This window comes from Phyllostomus hastatus, unplaced genomic scaffold, assembly GCF_019186645.2.
Source record: "Phyllostomus hastatus isolate PE091 unplaced genomic scaffold, TTU_PhHast_1.1 phas_contig_210, whole genome shotgun sequence".
NCBI lineage: Eukaryota > Metazoa > Chordata > Mammalia > Chiroptera > Phyllostomidae > Phyllostomus > Phyllostomus hastatus.
In genome coordinates, this window is record NW_025333737.1 from 35,433,572 (window position 1) to 35,457,363 (window position 23,792).

Genomic DNA, 23,792 nt, shown 5'->3' on the forward strand with positions numbered 1-23,792 from the left:
TGCCCCCCCGGGTGTGAGAGTGAGTAACCTGAGTGCGTCTCCTACTCTTTTCACGCCAGGCCCTGTCACCTCCAAGCACTTTAACGGTTTGGGCCAAAATGACAGAACTCCGATATGCAGTCCAGGTTGTCCTGGGCCATCAATAGGGACACTAGTCACAGCGAGTGCACCTGTGAGCCCCCCTGCACGTCCTCTCCCTGGGAGGAGCTGTGACTCTGGCCTCCTTTCGTCAGAGCCCCTTTCAGGAGGTTAAGGTAGAGGGAGGGGGGATCCAACACCACGGACTGAAGTCCCGTCGGTTATGGGACGTCCTGTGTTTTCCTAACTTTGCTGCCTACCTCTCCCCAAGAAGCTGGGGACGAAGGGAGTTGCAGTGTTACTACTACTACTACTACTGGGACAATTTAAGGATCCTCTGGGTGGAAGATTAATACCCAGTCACACAGGACGGTGATCTTGCTGAAGAAATCCTCGTGCTGGAGAAAAGCTACTGTGAACAAGTGGAAACACTACGTCCGGGACCAGGGGCAAGCAGGCAGGCAGTGTGTCAAGCACAAATCACGCACGCCCAATTTCCTGATTAGTTTATTTCCCCCAATCCACTTTCTTCAGTCCTGCTTTCAAGCCAGGGCCCGGGTGGGGGCAGTAGCGCATTCAGCAGAAAGCTTAGAAGGGTTCTACCCCGCTTTAAAAATACCTTTGCTTAAAGACACATATATCCAGTGATTAGCAATTAATATGTGAAAACATTAACTACTTAGTAGTTAAATTCTACAAATTATCAAAAGTTACGGCCCACTGGGACCAGCAGAGTAGCAAGGGGAAGACACACTACATTTCAGTTTTTTTTCTGAATGCTTAACAGGCCTCTTTCAATGGTAATTGCACTTATAACACATTCGTTTTTTCATTTAATCTCCGAAAACTGTTCATTTTTTTTCTTCATTTATAAAGAGGAAAAGGGCCAATCAATCATCTGCCCGACAGTTCTGATTCGATACAGATCCTGCGCAGATCCGTGTGACAGGCGGGCGAGAGGGGGACACGGCTGCTCCCCGGAGCGGGGCGACCTCGCCGCTGGGCGTCACAGCTTGGACTGCAGCGGCTTCAGGTACTTATAGTAGGACTCGTGGACCTGCGGGGGAGGGGGAGAGGCAGTAGTGAGTGGCACGGAGCTCGCGGTGCAGAAGAGCATCCTGTCAACCAAGAAATTATCAGGACCCTTCCTAGATGCTCATCCAAAGAAATCGAAGAGGTGAAAACATTGAACTGAGCCAACTGGGAAAATCTGGACATGGAGTAGTTCATGATATTAAAGAATTACTGCCCTAGCTGGCGTAGCTCAGTGGGTTGAGCGCGGGCTGCGAACCAAAGCATCGAAGGTTCGATTCCCAGTCAGGGCACATGCCTGGGTTGCAGGGCACGACCCCCAGCAACCACATGTTGATGTTTCTCTCTCTCTCTCTCTCTCTCTCTCTCTCTCTCTCTCTCCCCCCTTCCCTCCCTAAAAATAAATAAATTAAAAAAAAAAAAAGAATTATTAATGTGTGTAGGTCTGAGAATGGCATTGTAGTTATGCTTCTAAAAAGAGCCCTTATCTTTTAGAGATACATACTGAAATGTCCATGGATAAGATGATCCTGGATTTGTTTCAAAATAACCCTCGGGAGGAGAGGGTGGGTGGGGCTGCGGACAGGCGCTGAAGCCTGAGACGGGCTCATGGAGCTGCGCCTCGGCGTCCTGAGTGTGCCTCTGTAGAACATGCCAGCCCGCCACCAGTCCCGGAAATGAAGCACCTGCTCACGGAGGGAACGCCCCAGGCCCCTTGTGCGCCCACCGCCTGAACTGAGGGACCGGCTGAGGCGAGCTTTCACAGCCAGACCATGCTCAGAGGTCCTTCCTGTCTTAGTATCCTAATCGAGACTTTAAAAGGTAAAAGAAAAGGCATTGTTCTCTACCTCTGTTTTGTTCAGCGGGGAGGACTTGGCCCACTCGAACAAGTTCTCATACACATTCCCATCATAGCGGCCGAGCACGGAGCCCAGCGACACGTCCTGGAAATCAAACGCATCGACCAAAGCAACAGCATCCGGGCGGATGACGGTCAGCAGCTCCCTGATGCGCTGGTGCACCTGGGTGACCTGAGCGTCTGTCAGGATGCTCTCCTGGAAGAAGCGAGACAAGCAAAGGATGCACGCACGTCTGCGCAGGCGTGGGCGCGACTCGGCTCACAGGCGTGCTGTGACATTCGAATAAAGAAAGCTAATTCCGAGCCCTGGCTGGCGTAGCTCAGTGGATGGAGCGCAGGCTGCGAACCAAAGTGTCGCAGGTTCGATGATTCCCAGCCAGGGCACATGCCTGGGTTGCAGGCCATGACCCCCAGCAACCGCACATTGATGTTTCTATCTCTCTCTCTCTCTCCCTCCCTTCCCTCTCTAAAAATAAAAATAAATAAAATGTAAAAAAAAAAAAGAATTTACTTTATTAAAAAAAAAGAAAGCTAATTCCTCATAACCCGTACCCCTGTTTTCCATACAAACAGCTATAAACCTACTACAACTGCAAACCACCCCTGTACCTAGACAGACAGACAGATTACACGCAGGCGCACTTGTAAAGCAGACCGATTATTTTTCTACCAAAAAAACAAAACTTCAACTTAGGAAAACACTGACCTGAAGAAAATCGCCTGCTTTCTGGCTGATTCCATACAGGGAATACAAGAGACACAAATTCCTTAAGACAGTCTGGAGGGATTTATCTTGGATTTTGAGGAGCTGCTCTGTAAAGAGCTTAACTACCACGTAATGGCAATGGGCCTGGAGGAGAGAAAGCAGCAGAACGTGAGACCTTTGACAAAGATCCTCCGTGCAGCGACAGGGTTTCTGCCCCCCGCCCCCCAAATCGAGGGCGGGCGGCGGCGGGTGGCGTGCAGACAGGGAGACGGCTAGGGCCGGCTACCGACCTCACTTGCTCGCACGAGGTCGATGGAGGTCAGGTTCCAGGCCACTTCCTTGCTTTCTCTGCGACTCACTTCAGTCTGAAGGTTTTTCGCAGCGATTTCCACTAACCTGTTAGCGGAGAAAGAAAGCTGAAGCCGGGAGGAAATGCGCAGTGGGGCTCACGCCTCCCTCTTCCACCAGCAGGCCCGCGCCCGAGGCCCCCCGCGGCGGCCGCTCCAGCCCCGGGGGGAGCTCACCTGGCTGCACGGAGCTTGTACACCTCCGTGAGGCCGTCGGGGCTGCTGATGTCCGCCGAGGCTGGCCAGACTGCCACCTGCTGTGGCTGGATGCGCTGGCTGGGCAGGTCGTTCAGGTAGGACACCATGCCACACACCAGCTTCCCCGACTGCACCTGCTCGTAACTTTTCATCAGGAACCTAAAAACCATGGGTACACGTGCTCTCAGTAACTCAGCTTCTTGTAAAAAGGAAATACAGCCATCTCCAAAAGGCTTTCGGTGATGACAGACGTCCCACCCTCGCTCGCCGGATCACAGGGTGCAACAGTGGGTCACGGCAGGAGGCGAGACGGCGTCTTTAGGAACGAGCGTCACGTGCAGAGGAGACGCGGCGACAGGAGCCGAGGCGAAGGGCTCGAACAGTCTCACCAACAGGTAACGGCAATCCCGAACCGAGACCCTCACCTGGCCGTCTGCAGCATCATGACGGTGTTCTCCCCCTCGAAGGTGCAGGTCGGGGTGAAGGTGACGTAAATGTTGGGGAGCCCGCTGCAGTGCGAGTAGCCGTGCCCGCCGCAGGCCATCCGACAGGCCTCGATGGCGGCGTTCGCGGTCCAGCTGGTGAAGGCCTTCAGCCCGGCGGTGAGCGCGTGAAGCTGGGGGGACGGGGAGCCCGGGTGGTCAGGGCGCCTGCGCGCCGACAGGCCGCGTCACCACGGGGAACCCGGACCCCTCCGCCGGTGCGGCGCGCACTCTCGAAACCGCCGGCCACGCACCTAACGGCAGCAGCACGGCCACCGCACACACCCCACTGAACCAGCCTCCTTGGCAAGGAGCCACCCTGGTGCTCCCTGGATTAACAGACGACCCACACGGCACAGCGCCTCTGCAACTTGAAGACAAAACGCACTCGCCCTCGTACCTAGTCCACTTTCAATCGGAAAAATCTCCGGGTCTTTGAGACCCAGACTACAGAGGCTGTTCAAGAAGCCCCAGGGTGTCGTTCCCTCTGGGCACCACCTGCAGGCAGGCGCGAAAGAGCAGGGCGCCCGCAGGGCACCGGGGCCCCAGGCGTACCTCGGGCAGCTCGCTCAGGTCGCCGTGGCCGATGTCTTCGTTGATCCGATGGTAGGTCTCCTTCATGTACGCGCCCACGAAGTGCAAGGCGTAGGCGGTGGCCAGCAGTGGGAAGAGTTTGTACTGCTGGGTCTGGAAATCCAGAATCTGTGGCTCTGGTTCACTAACGGATACACACACACACACACACACACACAAAGAGAGAGAGAGAGAGAAAAGAAAAAGAAAATTAAACACAGGAACAGAACTCACTCTGTGCCAGGGTCTAGTCTGCGCACGTTGACATATTAACTCATTCAATCCTCCAAGACCCTGCCGGCACTCATGCAGCCAGCGAGGGGCAGATCCTCGGTCCCCAGCGAGGCTACCTGGCTGCAGAAGATGCTTTTAACCACCTCACCAAGCTGTCTCGGGTGGACAGACGTTTCTAGCTGCGAAGTTCATATCTGTCTTTGTCTTTCCAGTGTGACTAAGGAAACTCTATTTTGTGGCAATTACTTAGAAAATCAACGTTAGTTAACTTTATAGGAAGAAGATAATGTTTGTTTTTTTTTTATTTAAAGATTTTACTTATTTATTTTTAGAGGGAGGGGAGGAGAGAAACATAGGTTGCCTCTCGCACGCCCTGAACGGGGGACCTGGCCCACAACCCAGGCACGTGCCCTGACTGGGAATTGAACCGGTGACCTTTCAGTTCACAGACTGGCGCTCAATTTACTGAGCCACACTAGCCAGGGCAGAAGGCAATGTTAAAAATATCTAACCCACTAGCTAGATGGCTGAATACACTATTTATATATTTTTACTACCATTATGGAGAAGACCCAATGCATAAAGTTAAATATCTAAAGACTAAGATCTGCTCTTGTCAATGTCTTTACTCCTTCTTTAAGAGAAAAAGGGTTGCCCTGGCTGGGTAGCTCAGTTGGTTAGAATGTCATCCTGATACACCAAGGTTGTGGGTTCGATCCCCAGTTAAGGCTTTAAAAACAAAACAAAACAAAAAGAGTAAAAACGTTATCAGGGAGTCACGCCCAAGTGAGAGGCAGTAGTAGGAATGAACTGCGGGCACGAACACAACAGGGAATCAAGTTTAATGTCATTGCCCTGGCTTCTGTGACTCCGTGGATCGAGCACTGGCCTGGAGGACTGAGATGTCACCTGTTCGATTCCCAGTCAGGGCACACGCCTGGGTTGCAGGCCATTCCCCAGTTTGGTGGTGTGCAAGAAGCAACCGATCGACATTTCTCTCACATATTGATGTTTCTCCCTTTCTCCTTCCCTTCCCCACTAACAAACAAACAAAACCTTTAAAAAGAAAAGGTAAAAAGATAGACACGTACTTCTTTAAAAAATAAGTTTAACGTTACTTTTACCGTGCCCAATTTGTAGTTGCAATGTTTTGAACATTTCACGTATAGAGCTCAAATAATATTACTGTGTTCTTAGAAGGTTGAAAATAAGAAGGTGGCATTCTCACCTTTCCACCTATGAAAAGGAAGCCTAGGTTCTAAGCAGCAGACCCAGCACACTGCCACCTTAGCTGACTCTGCAGCCAGTGCGTCTTCCCTACGCCGTGTCTGGGCAATTGATATTTGAGTGGGCGCCAAGCCGGGTCTCCAGTAATGCGCCCACCGCAGACCCCACCCTCACCTGGGCTTGATTTCAGACTGGCGCCGCACGGCGCTGTAGCGGATGGCGATGGTACACGCCTTGGCCAGGGCGCGAGCAGACTCCCCCACGAGGAAGGACCTAACAAACACCATGGTCCCGTAGGTCAGCTTGTTGCTCACGGGTTTCACGTAGGTGCCATCAGGCTTCACCTGGAGAAAGGACACGGGACTGATGCTTCTTCCTTCCGTGAAACCCGCGACACCGTTCAGGCCAGTGGCTCTCAGAGTGTGGTCGCCAGAGCAGCAGCACTGGTTTTGCCCCGGAACTCGTCGGAAATATAGAACCTCAGTCCTGCCTTGACCGGCGTGGCTCGGTGCGTTGGGCATCATCCCGCAAAGCAAAAGGTCGCTGGTTCAATTCCAGACCAGGGCACATGCCTGCGTGGCAGGTGTGGCCCCCAGTCGGGGCGTGGACGGGAGGCAGCCGATCTGTGTTTCTCCCTCCCTTCCCCTCTCTAAAAGTAAATAAATAAAATCTTAAAAAAAAAAAAATCTCAGTTCCCACACTGACCTATTCAATTAGAAACTGAGGGCCAAGAAATCTGGGTGTCAGCCAACCCTCCAGGCGACTCTGACGCGCCCTGGAGTGTGAGGGGGCCGGTCTGGCAGACTAGACTGTGCTCTCTGTTCCCGCCAACGGCCTCCAGTTTCATCGTAAAAGAAGCATCAGAGGTAAAACTACGCTATGACCTTCCAGAGACAGACCCTCCTGACCCCGGGGGTACCAGCAGCCTCAGCAACCCCCGAGCTGGACACCCCTGCCCCCGCCCGTGTGCTGACATACCTGGGCGTACTTCATCAGCATGTTTTCCCTGGGGATTCGGTAATGGTCCATCTTCAGGTAGCCATTATCCATCTCGTCATAGCCAAATTTGGGGCCAATGTCGCCAACGGTGATGCCTACCTCAGCAGAAAGGAAAGCCACCAGGCGTTTACGCTCAGGAACCCCCAGCTGTCCCCACTCCCCTTCAGTTGTGTGTGGTGTGTTTCGCAGGAGAAAAGCGCTGGGTTTCAGTTTTCTCCCCAATGTCATCGGGACGATTCTAACCTGGCAGAGGCTTGTGGGTCCCGATTTCTCGAAGGGGCACAATGAAGGCATGCAATCCATAGCACTTCCCCTTGGTGTAGAGCTGGGCAAGCACTATCGCATGATTTGAAGTCTTGCCAACTGCAGCGTCGAAGAAACGAGAGAGAGAAGTGAGCAACCATCCTCCGTGTTCAAAGGACAGGAGCGAAAGAAGGGGGAAGAACGTCCGTGAACCAGAACACGGGCCTCCACCCGTAAAGGGCGCGTGGAGAGCCGGTCTCAGGGCAGCGCCACGCCCTGCTTCCAGGAGCGAGTCCACCTGAGCGGGCAGGTACTGAAACTCGTGGGCTGTGGGTGGAGCGATCCTGATGGGGTAACTACCCAGATACCGGTACGTTCCAGGTGTGCCGCAGGCTGATTCGGCAGCCACCCGTTTGAAAAGACAGCTCTGCTTTCTTCCCTATTCATTTACAGAACATAGTTACAGGGTAGCCATAAGAACATCACTTCCTTAAGGGGGTGCTTTCCAAAAACAGTAGCGACAAGCCACATGGGGCTATTTACATTTAAATTAATTATAATTAACTAAAAGATTCCCTGGTCAGCTAGCTACACTTCCAGCACTCAGCAGGTGTGCACGGCCAGCGGCCCCATGCTGGGCGGCAGAGGGGAGCACGTGCCCACCGCCGCGGAGGGGTCTGTGCGCCGGAGCTGCTCGGGGAGATTTGGGTCAGTACACCCAGAAACACCTGTCTTCTCTGAGCACGCTAGTTTTTTCTCATGAAGACGTAATGGTGCAATTAAAATACACAATGTGAGTAGCAAACTCCTTCAAGCGCTAACTAACATCATCCAAAATATAAACCCTAAGACAATGACTCAGGAGGCAAGATATTAAATAAGTTCCGTGTCAAACTTACTCTCACAATAAAAATTTGAAAATAACTCAAGCATTTTCAGTATGGAAATGACTGACCTAACAGGGAATACAGTTACTTTAGATGGCGACAGTGGGAACTTGCTAAGACACAGAAACGTGCGGACGAAAACCAAGGAAAGCGAGGGAGACCGCTGTCCTTCTGCGCCTTGTCAAACGTACCAATACCCGGAACACGGACCACGAGGGACCGTGAGACGCCGAATAGCTTAGAACGGTTTAACCCCTGTAAAATCATATTCTCACATGAGCTCCACATCCTAAACGTGATCTTATAATGAATCTGCAACAATCCAAAACGGGAAGAAGATTCACTTACGTCCACCAGGCCACCACTTGATGGAGGTCACAGTCGGGCTATTGAGGATAAACTCCTGGGTTTCAGGGTCGTACGTGGCTGTGGTTTCCAAGCCTCGAAGATGAGTTCCTAAGGAAATGAATTACATTTACTTCAGGAAATAGACTATGGGAGAAAGTAGGTACAGGGGGTAAAGGCGCCTGTCCAGTTCTTTAAGGCAGGGGTGTCAAACTCATTTGCACCGGGGACCCCATCAGCCTCTTGGTGGCCTTCAAAGGGCCGAATAATTTTAGGACTGTATACATGTCACTACTCCTTAACCGTTAAGGAGCTGAAATTACATTCGGCCCTTTGAGGGCCACCGTGAGGCTGACGTGGCCCCCAGTGAAAAGAGGTTTGACACCCCTGCCTAAAGGTCCAACGTCTCACAGAATAACACAATCTGACAACAGTGAAATGTTTTTAGATGAGCCACAAATGGCTGAACTAAGATCCATAATTTCCTGTCCTTATGTCAGGTAATATTTACTTAGATCAAGCAAAAGAACATGGGACGGCAACTTAGAATCACAGTTTCACAAGATCACAGGACACGAATTTCGCAGGAACGTTAACTGCCCTTTTAAACCGTCCCTAAGTTGTGAGCATGCCAATTTGAACCCCTCCGATTGTGTCTGCCACACCCACGACAAGAATAAGACAGCGTGTGACGGGGGAAACTCCAGGGAAAGGCCTTGTAAACGGAGAATTTATTGCAGATTGGTTGCCAGAAGGGAAAACAAGATCTTAAAAAGGTGTGACTACGGCAGGGGAAAAGACCTGGAACGGTGACTTTGTCCAGGCTGGTGGGTGTTTATCGAAGAGGGGCGGGGAGTCGTGTTTTAAATTCCAACACAGATCCCACTGAACACTCAAGCTCTGAAACCAGGTGGAAACAGACCAGGCCCATTCAAGTGTAACCAACAACCTGCCCCAGGTGGGAGTCCAGGAAACAGACACTTAGACTCCTTTCACAAAAGAAGCAGTTTTTTAAGAAAACAAGACACCGTTCCCAGAACAGATTATGACAGAATGTTTTTAAATGCACAGACGAAGCATTTAAAATGGCATTCCACTGAGTCTTGAAAACCCTGTAGAGCACTGTTCAGCACCAGAGCTAAAAGCCAAAGCAGCTGTGAAATGAGGATGAAGGCCCAGAGAGGGAAGGAGCGAATGGCAAATACCCATTAGACCAGCTGACCTGAAACTTCCGGGGAGAAAAGGAGGGGCCAAAGCAGGTGAATGGCAGGCACAGACACGAATTCGGAACAGGCCGAGGAGGGCAGGAGGGGGGCGGGAAGAGAAAAGGTGGTGCACACAGATGGGGGCCCACGGCCTGCGGGCGCGGCTCAGCTCCCCTTCCTGAACTCCGGCTGAGCCACCTGCAGAGCTTGACTGCCTTGACTGACTCGGGCACAGAATCACTTCCAGGTATAAAATGCAGCGTATTGTGGCCCAATAAGCCCCTCATTTCCCACCAGCAAATCAAAGAGCACACAGACTGTGAATCTGTATTTCTCCTGCAACTGCTGCAAGTTCCCTAACGGATCAGCAGGGAGGGTACTCAGAGGGTGACGAAGGAAAAGGATGGGGTCGGGTTCCGTACGCACGCACGTTCTACGCAACCTCGGGCGCTCGGAAAGCCACTTAGTAAGGCCTCGCTTGTACTTGACCTTCTGAAGGGGAAGCGATTTGTTTTTTAAAATCAGCATGTATCTCGATAACGGAACCTTTCGTTTTCACTGACCAAAGCAACGTTTCTGCCAAGACTTGCGTGTTGAGGAACCTGGCTTCCGCAGAGAAGCCGCATTTAAACAGCTCACGCGCGGCTCGCGGCACTGCCCTCGCGAACCCGCGGCGGGCGCTCCGTGCGTGCTAAGTAAGCCCGCAGCGCCCCGCCCGACCCAGAAGGCAGACCGAATGCACCGTACCATGACCCATCTCTGTCTGGGCGTAAGTGCCAATGATCTCCAAGTTCCAGGCGGGCATGAAGAAGCGCTCCTGCTGTTCCGGAGTCGCCTGGTGGAGCAGGGTGGGCAGGAACATGCCCAAGTGGAGATCCAGAGGCGACGGCCCTCGGTGCACAAAGCTTCGAAGGAATACCAAAGGCAGGGCGTGAGAGATCAGCAGTGTGGACAGACAGAGCAAGGGAAGAAAAAAAACCCACAAACCTCTGTAAGGACGGGTTACCTGGGTTGACTTTACCACATACGGGAGCACTGACCCTTTCTGTATTACTTTATACTTCTCAGCCTTTTCCGTTTTGTTTTGTTTTTGTTTTTGAGCGGGCACAGAGTATTGTCGCACACTCCTCATCTCTAAAACAATCCAGTTTGGCAGAGCGGGGCTGCCGATTCCGAAGCCCGTGCAGCCAAAAACCATGCGAGCAAGGCAGAGGGTTCCAGGCTTGCCACGAAATCAAAGGAAATGAAAATCTAAAGAGGCTGCAGGGAATGCAGAATTTCGGCTGAACAACACTTCCCTGCGACCAGCGGCCGAGACAGGGCACAGGAGCTGGCTGGGACCTCTTCCGGCCGCGGACGTCCGGCCCGGACCCACCTTCCTCCACGAACTCTGGCCATTTCATTCCGGCTCATCATAAATATCTAGTCACGTGCCTTTGGGACAACTTAATACAAAAACTGACAGTGCTCTTCACCCCAATACATTTTAGAAATTAAAAAGACATGCAATTTCTAGTGAAGACCACAGTAACTACAAATCATAGATTTATGCCTAACAAGCTCTCCATTACAACTTATTGGACTTGTCACTAATGATAATAAGCATCTTAGTAGTCACTTTAATTCCACTTTCTAAAATCATTCTGTCCTATTTAAAATCTGCAGGTGCCTTAGACTTCTGTGTGAGTGTCTTTAATAGGAAATAGATTTGCATGCCTTCTATATGCCCTTGTATTTTTTTATCTTTTATTTTTTAGAATATTTTATTTATTTTTAGAGAGAGGGGGAGGGAAGGAGAAAGAGAGGGGGGGAAATATCAATGTGTGGTTGCCTCCCTCAAATGCCCCCAACCAAGGACCTGGCCTGCAACCCAGGCATGTGCCCCGAGTGGGAATCGAACCAGCAACCCTTTGGCTCACAGGCCTGCACTCAATCCACCGAGCCACACCAGCAGCCAGGGCTGCCCTTGTATTTTTTATGTCACTTGTATTCTATTGAGCTTGCAGCTTTAAGTCAATCAACTCTACATTACTCTTACTCTTCAATTACTCTTAGAAACACTTGTTTCAAGATCTTCCCATCTGTCCCGTATGAGGTGAGGAAGAACATGAGGAAGGCCCACTGCTCAGTCAAAGGCCAACCCAGCCTGTCTTCCAGCTGGGGGGCTGTGCTCTCAGCTAGCCAATCACCAATCACATTAAAAAACAAAACAAAACAAAACAAAACAAAGAATGTGCAACTGACTTATTTTACAAAGAAATCAAGACTGAGATGAGTTAGATGCCTGCAAGACAGTAAGACCATGGCAAAAGAAGGACAAGAACTTGACCGCCCAGCCCTGGCCGGGTAGCTCAGGTGGTTAGAGCATTGTCCCACCACGCCAACGTTGTAGGTCCCCTCCCAGCTTCTCCCCCACCCCCGCCATCAGGGCACACACAAGAATCAAGTCATGAGTGCATAAATAAGTACAACAAATTGATGTTTGTCTCTCTCTCTCTAAAAAAAAAAAAAAAAAGAAAGAAAGAAAAAAAGATTCGTCGCCTGGTCACATCGCCTCATCTGCTGCCACTGGGCCGAGGACAGCAGAGACCTGCCAGACCCGGGCTGCCCCGGGAAGCGCCGGTCCGTCGGGACCACGGGCGGAAACTGGATGAAAGGTCCAGGGCACGGCTCCAGGCTACTGCTGCAACTTCCTACGAATCTGTGATCATGTCAGAATACAAAGTTAAAGCAAAATACATTTGTGGGACAACAGAGTGCCTTTCACTCACACTTGGGAATGCCAATGGTCCCATTTTTAAAAGGATGGTAACTAGGGTGAAAAAGAAATGTACACCTAGGACCCGAAAAGAGAGAAAACTCGTTGAACTAGGACTGAAAACTGCGGCCTGGGCCCGCCCAGCCACGTCCAGCACCGATAATCCGCATTACTAGAAACCGACGTGGCGCCCGGTGACGGGAAGGCCACTGGACACAGCCATCAGACACGCGGGAGGCGCGGCGGCAGTGTGTGGCCCTAGGGAATAGTACCAGGGGTCGACCGCACAATACACGCAGTAGGGCAGAGGTGAAACCACTACAGTCAGAAACTGTTTTGAGACTGAAGAATGTTTTCAGGAGAAAAACGTCTCTGTGACTAAGATTATTCAGAAGTGGATGGAATTTAGATATGTCACAAGGAGAAAGCGACCTAGATAATTTTTTGACTTAAACATTTGTTGTAACAAGTTAGTTATGTAAAGATTCTATATTATGCCCTGGCTGGTGTGGCTCAGTGGACTGAGTGCTGGCCTGCAAACAAAGGGTCGCTGGTTGGATTCCCAGTCAGGGCACATGCCTTGTTACAGGCCAGGTCCCCAGGAGGGGGCGCCACGTGAGAGGCAACCACACATTGATGTTTCTCTCCCTGTCTTTCTCCCTCCCTTTACCTCTCTCTAAAAATAAATCTTAAAAAAAGATTCTACATTAGTATTAATTGATTTTACAATGACAAAGCACCAGCATGTTACTTGGGGAAGAGCTAGAGTGAATTCTTCCCAAACCACGGCACCGAAGGCCTCCCCGGGCTTGCTTTCTGGGTGGCGCGGGGCCGCAGAGGCTGCCCGTCAATGCCGCAGACGTGATTCGGTTAGTGATGGATGAGAAAGGAAGAAACAAAAGTAAAGCCATCACGAACACCTGATTTTAGAAAAGCTGTAAGCTGTTAAGAAAAAAATCATCACTGCATTCTTATGCATTAAAGCCCCTTCAGGTAGAAACCCCACCGAGGAGTTTTACAAAAGCAGGGTCCAGCAGCAGTAAGGCTTGCCTGAGTGTGGTCGGTAGGGTGTGCGAGGGTCTCGCACGAGGTGGACAGCAATCTGAATCTGAAAGCTTCACCTAAAATGTCCTATGGTGGGCTTGAGTGTGATATTGTTATGCCACAGAATTACATGCTTATGATTTCGTAATAAAGGATTTTATTTAATAAAAAAGGGGCATTACTTGTGCCAGACCCTAGATTTAAAATGTGTTAAGTAACAGGATGTTAAAGATTTAATTAGGAAAAAATATATACCTAGTAGGATAAATAAAAGAATACAGGAAAGAAATAGCTAATTCTTGGCTGAAAGGACCATAAAGTTAATACTTCCCAAGAAAACAAAAGGATTTAATGGAATATGGATTCTAAATTCCTGTAGAGTATATTTTACGACCTGACAAACTGAGATCAGAACTCGTCTGGAAGAATAAGTATGCAAGAAAACCAAATACTTGTATCTTGAAATGTCACAATAGTAGGCTTCTCCTATCAGATTGTAAATCTTACTTATCAGATCTTATCAGATCTTACTAAGTAACAATGAGCCCAAGTTTATGATGATAGGAGAAAGCCAAAGGAAGAAACAAATCATTGCAATATATTTAAGATTCCAGAAATAAATGGAAACTATTATAACACTCCACGGGGAGCTAGAAAGAACATAAGAATGGAAAATAGGCTAATCGTTAAGAAACATAAAAACAGTATGGGATTCATTCATCACTCTGCAGCACACACAAGTCAAGGCATTGAAACATGTGTCAAACAGAACTGGTAGGAAACAGAAAACTTACACCTACTCAGAGAAGGATGTGTTAAATACATACAACCAAAATGTTTAAAGAAACAGAAGCCAATAAAAAAATTGGAAGGATAAAACATAATCATATATGATCAACATTCATATTCCATTTAATCAGCACTCAAAGGAAAAAAACTAATTTTACAAGATTTTCCAGTTTTATACAAGATGCAGATAGTAAACCAAAACATGCAATAATATCCAGGCTTGCTAGCATTGGAAAATTAAAACTCTTAACTCTTAGACAGTACTACCGTAGCAAAACCAAATTAGAGTAACCACGTGCATGGGGCCATGGAAATGCGTGTATGCTAACAGTCGCTGAATATGTTAGAAGCTGGGTCTGTGTTTCAGGAAAAGCCTTGAACTATGCAACGCAAGCTATAAGATGTTCATTTCCTTCCATGCACTAATTCCTTTCTGAGACATTCTAAAGACATAACCCTAGAGAACACGGTTGTTTTTCTTTTAATTTTTTAAAAAAGATTTTATTTATTTATTTTTAGAGAGGGAAGGGAGGGAGAAAGAGAGAGAGAGAAAGAGAGAGAAACATCAATGTGTGGTTGCTGGGGGTCGTGGCCTTCAACCCAGGCATGTGCCCTGACTGGGAATCGAACCTGCGACGCTTTGGTTCACAGCCCGCGCTCAATCCACCGAGCTGCGCCAGCCAGGGCAGAACACAGTTTTTGTAAGAAGTTGATATTGTTATTTATAAGAGTGGGGAAATCAGAGTAGCCCGGATACTGGGAGCAGGTCTCACGGGAACCCCGACAACAGCAAAGAGGCTCACCCCGGAAAAGTAGGGGAGCAGGAGACGGCGCAGTGAGGCTACAGGGGCAGGAAGATCAGCGACTTCCGAAGTCAAGTTCACCATTTTTCAAGTTTCAGAGGAAGGAAGGTGCTTTATTTCATATTTGCATATTAGTGATGGGAATTTGCAAAGATACTGCGCCGCCTTCAAAGACGATCACTATGTACTGTATAAGCTCCATTTTCCTTAATGTTAATAACATCAGTAACAACACACATGGGAAGAACCACCAAGTGACCAAAACTCGGAATGATCACAGGTCTGTAAAGACCACACACGCTTACTACCTGCTTTGTGGCCTGGGGCAGGATGACTAACGCTGGACCACGCTCTCGGCTGTCCCTTCAACAGCCAACCCCAGGGACAGGGCGCCTTCCTGGGCCCTGACCTTGGCCTCTGATTAAGGCTCACAGACCCACACACCAGGTGTCAGAATGTGCACGCCCATGCGGACAGGTGCGCTGAGAGGACGGGAGACAATCCAGAGGCAGTGACGGGATCTGAGGATTCCTGAGGATCCTGGAATGAGCATGAGCAAGCACTACAGAGTCCCTTTGCTGCTCAGGGGCTACCCAGAGGCAAGAGTCCCAGCCTTGCCCTGGCGCGGAGCTCAGTCGGTTAAAGCTTCCTCCCAAAACGCCAAGGTTGCGGGTTCGACGTCCAGTCAGGCCACATACAAGAACCAACCAATGAATGCACACATTAATGGAAAAACAAATCAATAAACAATAAGAAAATTAAAAAAAAAAAACAGACTTTTAGGGAAAAAAAGAATCCCTGATTCAAAGTTACAGCCAATGCTGTGAGAACACTTTAGATAATAAAATAACTTCCAAAGGCTCAGAATTTAAATAGTCCAACCTTCATCCTGAACCAGCTGCTCTACTGCCGGCCCCTGCGACGTTTAGGACGTTCTATGTCCTCTGTCCAGGGCTGCGCTGGCACACGGGGGCACTCTCTGACAAACTGACCGCTTCCCCGGGAGGGAACGGCCGCGGAGGACGCAGAACCCACGGCAACGCGCTGGCGAGGTTCCAGCGGAAAACGAGACCCCGCCTGGCCACGCTGTTCTCTGAAGCTGCGACCTCCACCCTCCCACCCCACGGCGCACGCACACTCATTACTGAGGTGCCTCGGCACACCGAAAAAATGTATTTTTTGCTGACTTGACAAAAAATAGTTATATTTTTATTTTCATTTAATCTTTGTTGTATTGTTTCCCATTACCATTAATCCCCGACACCCTCCTCCCCCCAGGTATATTTTTAATTCATTCACACTGGAGGGTTATTGTGTCGGTGGTGATTGTTGTTGTTTGTTTGTTTTTGGACAATTGAAGGGGAAAGAGGTCAATGTCCATGACTTGGCAGGTGTTACGTGTTTTAAATATTCCTGTGGCACACCGGTTGAAAATCTCTGCTCTAAAGTAAACTGTAGAAATTCAGACAAAGTTGGCTCAAACACCAGAAAATATCCAAAAACCAGAAGCAACGGGGAAAGACAGCTCCAACATGCAAACTCGCCCAGAGCAACCCAGGACCTTCAGTCCAAGTTCTGGACTCCGCAAGCCAGTGAAGGTCACGTCTCTACCTCTCCCTTTCTTCCTTCAAAACTTAGGGCAAATACATATATTTTGAACGTACTTTACAAAGAGGGGCAGAAAGATTATGCCAATGAGAGACACACACCAGACCCACTCAGAACCCCAAAGCTATTTCAAGACATTCTCTCTCTCTCTTCCCTCCCACCCCGGCGGCCGCCCTCCTCCCAGACAGAAAGACTGTGTAAATGTGATTTTCCTTCTCTGGGGACTCTTTCCTTCAGGCTCGTCATTGCAACACTGCCCTGCAGCTCCGGTCCTGGGTGTTCGACGAGGTGTTCAGAACACCGCAAGCCAGAGTCTGCAGCCCCGCCAGGGGTTACGACGAAAGGCATTTCCTTAAACCAAGCCACAAATCAAAATGCACCAAATCGAACACAAAAACGGAACTTTCCCGATCCCTGCATCCTTCCCCGTTTCCCTTACTTTCCTCTCCTCTATCTACATAACAGAAGCCACATAATTAGGACTGAGACTGAGCAGCAGGAATGCAAGACACACAAACCCGCCGATGGCCTCGTCCACGAAAACAAACTTACTTCACATCGAGACCGGACGCAAACTTTTCAAGTAGCCAGGCTTTTGTAGGAACAATTTAACCAAGAAGTATTTGTAACGCAAAGTCCACGGACGTGTACAGAGAAGATGTAGAAAGGAAACAAAGAGAATCGTAACTTTTCCCGAACCACCTTATAAGCCCACTGGTGGGCAAAGAAAGGGTAAGACAGCGAACCACTCGCACCCTCTGCCTCCATCAAAACCCACTGCTAACTTCACGGAAGCAGAGGCATCACCGGATGCAGAGGCGTCAATTCTCTCAGGAATTGCCAAAAAAGACTCATAATTTGACACAAGCACAACGGGGCACTTTGGCACATTTCAAAATGGGCGTATGGGAGCAAAGGCAGGTAACAAGAAAACACATTTCAGGCCAGAGTCTGGGACCCATTGACGGGGCGCTGCTGCGCGGGACAAGGAGCTGAATTCTAAGATTGAACAATTAAAAAAAAATAAATTCTTAAATGTGCAGCAGCAGGAAAAAAAAAATCCAACGCCAGGAGTCGTCTGTTCATGGAAGTCCTGAGGGGGGTGACCCACGACCGCCGGGTGTGGACTAACCGTGGCCCAGCTCCGTCTGGGCGTAGGTGCCAATTATCTCGAATCCTCGGGCGGGAGCCAGCCATTTCTCCTGCTGAGCACGGGTGGCCTGATTCAGCAAGGTGGGAATAAACATGGAGAAATGGACGGACACGGGTTCCACAAAATTGATCTTACGGACGCTACAGGAGAGAAAAGAGAAGGGTCTCAGCCTCACTCCGGACACTGCGCTCTACCGCCCCCTCCTGCCGGGCGACGGGGCCTTCAGGACGGAGGTTAGGGAAACTCAAGCCCCTCTCCTGTGAAATTAAATGTACACTGGACCATTTCACCACTTCAGAAGCCAGCAGCAGAATCTGCCCCTTGTCACTTCGGGGCCAGAACTCGTCTTTAAGTCTGTACTTTTTCCAGGAAGCAAATTCTACTTTCATTTTAGCCTAAAAACACCTTTTTGCTTTTGGTTTTGTTGGTTAGATTTTTTTTTTTTTGGAGTGTGTCTTTATTTTTTGCTTTATTTTCAGGTTTTGTTTTAAAAAAGTCAAAAGAATTCCATAGAACACCTGTTTGTAGCTCTGTTAGCAAGAGCTCCTAAAGAATAATACAGGAAGGAGACGTGATTGGGGTGGTGAGCACACCACACAATGTGCAGACAGTGTCTCATAGAACTGTACACCTGAACCCTACATAATTTTATTAACCCAAGTCACCCCAATACATTCAGTTAAAAAATCAAAATAATTTGTAAGCCCTGGCTGGCGTAGCTCAGTGGATTGAGCGCGGGCTGTGAACCAAAGTGTTGCGGGTTCGATTCCCAGTCAGGCCACATACCTGGGTTGCAGGACACGGCCCCCAGCAACCGCACATTGATAGTTCTCTCTCTCTCTTTCTCCCTCCCTTCCCTCTCTAAAAATAAATAAATAAAATCTTTTAAAAATAATAATTTGTTAATTTTTCCTGTATGGTGTCTATTTTAAAAACAGAGTTCTTTTAAAGACACATAATAAAATATCACAAATGCAAACAAGGGCAGGAAGAATAGAAACGGTTTTTCCTGGGCGACCGAGGCCGGCCCCCAGGCGGCAAATGGGTGTGCCAGGCCGGAGCACAGAGGGGTCGGAGGCAGCGTGACCGCGTTGCCCATTTACCGCCGATGGTCTCTACACCATCCCTCTGCGTTAGGGAACTCTAATCATTGGGACATTCAGTCTTCAACTATTTTCTTCTACTAAAACAGAATTTGGGAAATAGTCAAAACAGAAAGGACGCGGGCAGCCTTGGTGGCTGTGCTGCACGGTAGATACACAGGGGTCCACTCTGTTCCATCCACCCACCCGTCGAAGGGCGTGAGGTACAACGTAAGGGATGCCCGTGGGCTCTCAAGGGATGAAGAAGAGGGGGCGGGCCCCCCCACAGTGTATCCGGGTCTGCACACCAAGCAGAGCGTGGATAATGCAAGGACAGAGGGGGTACGCTGCCAATTCACGTTCGCCGGGGCTCTGAAATCGCCCCCCCACGTTTGCTTAGGGTGGCAGGCCGCCTTTCAGCAGCGCCAGGACTGCCCCGAACACCCACGGAACGGCTGGCCAGCCACCGCCGAAGTTCTAGGGTTTTGACAGCAGCATCAGGTGTTCGCTGAAACTGAGTGCCGGGAGGGGGAGGAGGAGCGTGAGTGATCAGGAGAGGTGAGCTGCTTCCCCAGTAACTCGGGCGAGCGGCTCTTGGCTGCGGCCGCCCTGCAGCACAGCACCGTACTTCCCAAAACACACCACCCCGGCCCCCCCCGAAGGGGGGCCCGCGCCCAAGGAGCAGCTGAGCACAGGAGTCCTTCTCAGAGGCGCCACGGCACCCCCCCATACCCCCATCTCACCAAAAGAGGTAACGGGCCTACAGGAGTTTCCGAGAAATACAAGCAGGCATGCAGGCGCTAAACGTGGTGGAAACGGAAGACACCCCGACTTCCACGAGGGAGCCGAGGCTCTGGGTTTATGAGGTGACACGGGCACAAGGTAACTCGAGGACCCGGGGAGGGGAAAAGATGTGACACAAAGGAAAGACGGCCCAATGTTTACGCTCTTCAGAACAAACTGAGATTTCGTTTTGAGGCCACTTGAAAATCCACTCAAGAACAAAGTCGGAGCGCTTGTTTCTAAGTTACGTTTTATCCTTCCTGAAGACACTCTGCAAGAAACTGGCTTTAAAGGCCTAAGAAGGGCTGGTTCTCATTAGAATTTTAAATGAACCCTGGCTGGTGTGGCTCGGTGGATTGAGCACCAGCCTTCAAACCAAAGGGCTGCCGGTTCGATTCCCAGTCAGAGCACATGCCTGGGGTGCAGGCCAGGTCCCCAGTGGGGAGCACATGAGAGGCAACTACACACTGATGTTTCTTGCCTCCCCTTTCTCCCTCCCTTCTGTCTCTCTAAAAATAAATAAATAAAATCTTGAAGAAAAAATTTTTTAAATTAGTCTCAAGAACATTTAGTTTTTTCAATAGGAAACAATATTAATTAACAGACAAAATTACAGGAAAGGAGATCAGGAAAATAACTTTTATGTTTTCTCAACAGCAAGGTCTTCTTTTTTTTTCTTCAAGGACTGAAAAGTTCTTTTGTTGCTCAAGTTGAGAAATTTCAAAGTACTTTACTAGTATTTAGTCAACTTCAAAACCCTCTCACGCCCTGGCTGGCGTAGCTCAGTGGATTGAGTGCGGGCTGCGAACCAAAGCATCGCAGGTTCGATTCCCAGCCAGGGTACATTCCTGGGTTGCAGGCCATGACCCCCAGCAACCGCACATTGATGTTTCTCTCTCTCTCTCTGTCTCCCTCCCTTCCCTCTCTGAAAATAAATAAATAAAATCTTTAAAAAAAAAAAAAAACCCTCTCACGAGAGAGCTGTGTTTGGATGGGAGAAATGGATGTTCAAGAGACCAGCAAATGCTCAAGATCCTCAGACAGAGAAAAATGACTGTTTTCTACCACGTCTAGCACGTCCCCACCCCAATGTTAGCATTTAAGAAATCTGATGTACCTCATCATTTAGGCTATGCCCTAGTTAACTTTCTTAATGTCTATGAAACACGGGCGGGAGCTTCCACTGACAGGAGGCTTAGGCTTGATGGCACTCATACATTGCCAAGGTTACCTTCCATGCCCTTCTCTTAACCGAAGTCCATCTCCCTGTCCTGTTCCACAGATATTGGAAGGATGTCAAAGCGGGTATTGAAGGTCTACCTTATGAAACAACTGGCTGGTGTCCACTCAACTTTGACCCCCGTAAAGGACTTTGTTCTATTTCCTTGTGACTTCGAATGAGCCTGGTCACCCCCCCCCCCACAGATAATGACATCTGCTAACCAACTCTGAACGACATTGCATCAACCATGTTAAAAGCAAAACAAAATAAATCCCTTTTTGAATCATTTTTAGGAATAAAATCTTACTAGTAATTTTAAGGTTTGCAAACCCAACTGGGATTACTCAGAGACATTAATCCAGGAGTTGCTCAACCTCAGCCATTTTCAACAGGTCCACAGAAAGAATTTTTAAAACATGCAATATTTATGCAATTGTTTAGTCAGGGGTCACTGACCTCTTTTCCCTTAGACTGTCAAATAATAAAAAAAAAAAAGCCAACACAGTAACAGCTATCTGGTATGAATGACTTAAAATTATACCTTTTTTTTGTTAGATCGACAAAATATAAGTTTTTTTTGGCGTGCTGCTGAATTTTAGTAATTAGTTTACGTGTGCCATGAGAAGAAAAATATTAAAAATTGCTGCTCTACTTCCATATTCCCACAGCCACGAGTTACAAACTTTAAAAAAAAAAAAAAAAAGAGCTGGTAGCTCAGTGGAGTGAGCGTGGACTGTGAACCAAAGGGTCGCCAGTTTGATTCCCAGCTGAAGCACATGCCTGGGTTGCGGGCCGGGTCCCCAGTAGGGACACACAAGAGGCAACCACACATTGATATTTCTCTCCCTCTCTTTCTCCTTCCCTTCTCCTCTCTATAAAAATAAAGCAATAAAATCTTTTTAAAAGTTTGGAAGTTATTAAGTACTCTGATTTGGGCTACCAAAAATAAATTAACTGGATTTTTATAACTAGAATGGAAGGGAATGCAGAGGGTCGTGCTAAGGGCCAAAGTAAATTCTTTCATCTTGACAACGATAACCAGGTAAAGCTGAAATTACCAGAAACCGAAGGCACTAGAGGCAGTAGCAGTTTGGGAGGGGGACCATCGCTACATAAAGGCAGAACTTCTAATGTGTTCCATTTTTTTTCTTGGCTCTTGAGTATACACAATGCGTATCATTTAATCTTTATTAATGAAAATACTGGAGTTCTAAAAAAATGTTTATTTAAGCCCTGGCTGGCGTAGCTCAGTGGACTGAGTGCGGGCTGCGAACCAAAGCATTGCAGGTTCGATTCCCAGCCAGGGCACATGCCTGGGTTGCAGGCCATGACCCCCAGCAACCGCACATTGATGTTTCTCTCTCTCTATCTCCCTCCCTTCCCTCTCTAAAAATAAATAAATAAAATCTTTAAAAAAATGTTTATTTAGATAAAGGCCCAAACTAAGGGCGTCTTCTTCCAATTAAGACACGAGACTGCTGACTAAAGGTCAGAAAACTGTTCTTGAACAACGATTAAAATAAAATTAGAGGAAAAAAAAAAAGAAACGAGGCTGCTGTGGTGACTGTGGGGGAGAGTCAGGGGGAAAGCAGAGGGAGGATAAATGGTGATGGAAAAAATAAAATGAAGTAAATAAAATAAAATAAAATAAAATACAAAAACAGGACTGTATAGTTGAAACCTATATGATCCCATTAACCAATGTCACCGCAATAAAGTTAATACAAAATAAAAATGTCAAAAAAAAAAACAAAACCCAAGACCCAACAGCAACAAAAATAACAGATGGCCTGAAAAAAGGAAGCACTCCCCGGCACGGGGCCGGTGGGATGTCTTCCCGGGTCTCACGGGCACTGGAGGGCCCCGAAAACTCTGCCGCCGCCGGATTGGACAATGCCGCGTTCTTAGAACACTTCCTGCCCATTCTGAGAGTCCACTAACGAACGTTCTTCTTCGTCCGTCCCCTATGCTCCCTTCTCTAAAACTCAAGATCTACGCCATCGTACCGAAACGTTATTGATCCAAAACCCTTAAATATTTACATTTTGAAAACTCCTCCTGAATTCCGCTTCTAAATGTAGCAGGCTGCCTTCCTGCACAGAGCAAAGGCATTCTGAATTTAAATCACCCCGAGTTGAGATGCCTGGCCGGAAAACCTGTACGGTCCTTCAGAATGAAAATCGCAAGGTCTCCAACCCATTGCCAGCATGCTGCAGTGTCATCCCGCTAAAGGGCTTACGTGCATACAACAGTGAACGTTACTTTCCATACACGTAACTTTCAAGGGGCATGAAAACGTGCCGGCTGGAGACCTCGAGTGCCAGCCAAGCACGATAACACTGCACACCGCGGATTTCAAGTTGGAGCTTGGACCACCGATAAAAAAAAAAGGTCGTCTACGCTTGGGCATACGCACTTTTTAAACCACATGATCTCGTCGGGGTCTGAGATGCCGAACTCCCTGATCTTCTTCACCAAGGTGGCACTCTTCTTGACAGCCACCTCGAACCGCTGGCTGCGCGTGAGGAAGTTCAAGTCCTCGTGCTGGAAGTCGGGGTCGTTCAGAATCAGGTTCTCTGGAGGCGATTAAAGGGCACAGAGAGGAAGACGGAAATTCTGGTCTCGGTTACGCCTCCCTGAATCACAGCACGGGTCCCCGCTCCAGACGGGCACCCCCACCCCCCTCAGAGAACACCCCCAGAATTGGGGATCGCTGCGCCCCGAAAGCTGGGCCACAGCCTAAGGCCTATGCCCTACAGCAGCCGCAGGCTGCGCATCCAGGGAGCCTGGCTGCGGGAAGGAGGGAGGCCCTGCCGCCGCCCTCACCGATCTCTCGGCGGCGCCGGGTGTTCTGCGCACCGCCGTCCAGGATGTGCGTGAGCAGATCGGGGTTGAAACTGGCGGCGGCCCGCTCCCGGCGCAGGTCCGGATTCATCGTGACGGCCAGCGGAGGCGGCGGAGGACGAGACGGAGGCGACGAAGGGTGTCCGTAGCCGGAGTGCCGACCCGACTGGAGGACCGGCCCAGACCCCGCGCGAGGCCCCGCCCCCGGCCCGCCCCTTCTCCGGCGCCGCGGCCAGTCGGCGAGCGGAAGACCTTGAACCTAGTGGCGGCGGCGCTCGCGTGGTCGCAGTG

General features: G+C 49.3%; 1 protein-coding gene across 2 annotated transcripts; it reads right to left on the reverse strand.

Annotated features, from left to right (window-relative positions):
- Positions 1–567: 567 nt before the first annotated feature.
- Positions 568–23,638, reverse strand: ACOX1 (acyl-CoA oxidase 1). Of its 2 annotated transcripts, none has more exons than XM_045835647.1 (14): positions 23,484–23,638; positions 23,074–23,233; positions 10,163–10,320; positions 8,214–8,321; positions 6,979–7,098; positions 6,715–6,830; positions 5,911–6,080; positions 4,258–4,420; positions 3,646–3,836; positions 3,200–3,379; positions 2,966–3,071; positions 2,676–2,819; positions 1,959–2,165; positions 568–1,135 (listed from the first exon to the last, which is right to left on the reverse strand). In XM_045835647.1, exons 1-14 carry the CDS (start codon positions 23,590–23,592, stop codon positions 1,085–1,087), a joined length of 1,983 nt encoding a protein of 660 aa, XP_045691603.1. In that variant the 5' UTR covers positions 23,593–23,638; the 3' UTR covers positions 568–1,084. The 2 variants fall into 2 exon arrangements, with proteins under 2 accessions (XP_045691603.1, XP_045691602.1); XM_045835646.1 differs by lacking the exon at positions 10,163–10,320 and adding an exon at positions 17,550–17,710.
- Positions 23,639–23,792: the final 154 nt, after the last annotated feature.

Excerpts from the sequence above, each read along its gene's own strand:
- ACOX1 (XM_045835646.1), bottom strand. The coding sequence starts at position 23,592 with ATGAATCCGGACCTGCGCCGGGAGCGGGCCGCCGCCAGTTTCAACCCC. Across the intron at positions 7,099-8,213 it reads CAAGTGGTGGCCTGGTGGAC|TTGGCAAGACTTCAAATCAT; the intron begins GTAAGTGAATCT and ends TCGACGCTGCAG. Across the intron at positions 3,837-4,257 it reads ACCTGAGCGAGCTGCCCGAG|CTTCACGCGCTCACCGCCGG; the intron begins GTACGCCTGGGG and ends CCGTCCCCCCAG.